Source organism: Dipodomys ordii, unplaced genomic scaffold (assembly GCF_000151885.1).
Source record: "Dipodomys ordii isolate 6190 unplaced genomic scaffold, Dord_2.0 Scaffold108, whole genome shotgun sequence".
NCBI classification, from domain to species: domain Eukaryota; kingdom Metazoa; phylum Chordata; class Mammalia; order Rodentia; family Heteromyidae; genus Dipodomys; species Dipodomys ordii.
Window position 1 is genome coordinate 2,063,117 of NW_012267324.1, and position 1,459 is coordinate 2,064,575.

General features: G+C 75.5%; 1 protein-coding gene across 1 annotated transcript in view; it reads right to left on the bottom strand.

Moving 5' to 3' along the window:
* Fam129c (family with sequence similarity 129, member C) overlaps window positions 1-1,459 on the bottom strand; it is a 21,674-nt gene that overhangs the window by 19,613 nt on the left and 602 nt on the right. Inside the window, exons 2-4 of the mRNA XM_013028338.1 lie at window positions 1,051-1,181; window positions 610-735; window positions 7-306 (exon numbers count right to left, since the gene is read on the bottom strand). Coding sequence (XP_012883792.1) covers window positions 7-306; window positions 610-735; window positions 1,051-1,181 — 557 coding nt within the window. The remainder of the gene's footprint in view (window positions 1-6; window positions 307-609; window positions 736-1,050; window positions 1,182-1,459) is intronic.

Below are 1,459 nucleotides of genomic sequence, written 5' to 3' on the forward strand. Positions count from 1 at the left end.
GTGGGACGCCGAAGACACGGGGCGGAAGGAGGCCAGCGCCCCGGCCAGCGCCCGGCCGGCGTCCAGCCTGCACCTGCCTGCCGGCTCAGGCTTTGCCCCTGTGCGCTTCCCTCCGGGACAGGAGGCAGGCCGGGGCCTCTGGGGTCCCCCCACCCCGCTCCGGCCCGGGGGCGCGGCGGGCGCCCCGTGCTCCGCGCTGAGCTGACCTGCAAGCTGCGGGCCGAGCTGGACGTCCCGCTGTGAGGTCCCCAACGCGAACCCCGTCAGGGCGACGGAGCCCAGTGGGCGAACCCCGTTCTCGAATTCCTGGGAAGGACAACCAGACGACCAGCTGGGGACCGCGGGGCCGGGCGGGGCGCCTCCCCGAGTCGGCCCCTCCTCTGCACTTCCGCCCTGAGAATTTCCTGACCTCCACACCCCCAGGTCACAGGTGTGGAACCTAAGTCCGGGGCCGCAAGGAATCTCTGCCAGCTCCTAGCTGGGGGCAGAAGTCTGACCGCCATCCCGGGCCCGGGTCTCAGTTTACCCATCCCGCCACTGGGACAAAGCCCGAACCCCGCCCACCTGGGCGGGGCCTCAGCCCGAGCGCCCCCCCACGCGTCCTCTCACCTCCTGGTGGCCGAACCACTCCAGGCGGCCGTCCCCGCGCAGGACGCAGAACACGGGCTGCCACCGCGGCGGGCGGCCCTGCAGCCACGCCAGGGCCCCTCGGTGCTCGCGGACCCGGGGCAGCTTCTGCTCAGGGAGAGCGGGGTGAGCCGGGGTCGCCACCGTGCGGCGCCGGCTGGAAGCTCCCGCCCCGCGGCACGCGCCGACGCCCCGCCCCGCGCAAAGGCCCCGCCCCAGTCTCTAAGCCCCGCCCCGGGCACACCCCGCCGGGAAGTACCTGGGCCCCGCCAACCCTCACCTAGAAGCCACGCCCATATACCCCGCCCCTCGGGAAACCCACAAGAGACCTCACGCCTAGAGCCACGCCCTCGCCACGCCCACCAGCGAGGCCCCGCCCCGCGTGCGGCCCCGCCTCTCGCCGGCCCTCCCCGCGGCGCTCACCTCGCTGCGGAGCAGCTGCGCCCCCGCCGGCTCCCGCGGGCCCCGCTCCTCGGAGAGTCGCCTCAGGACGGCAGCCGCCAGCTGGGCGCGGTAGCGGGGCAGGAAGGTCCGCAGCAGCGCGTCCATGCGGTCTGTGGGGCCGGGCACAACGGTGCGGGCTGCAGCCCTGAGCGCCGGCGGACGGGAGCCGCCGCGAGCTCCTATTCTGCCGTCACTGCCCCGGACCGGGACCTGCACTCGGCTAGGGCGCGCACGGCCCGGCCTTGCGTGGTGGCCACGCGCCCCACGGAGTCCCGAGACCCCTGGTGTTCTCAGACTTCCCCGTGCCTGCGGCCCCGGCGGCACCCAGGCGCTTGGGAAGGTCGAGGCAGAGGGGGGGACGGGGAGGGAGGCGGCGGGGCCGGCGGGG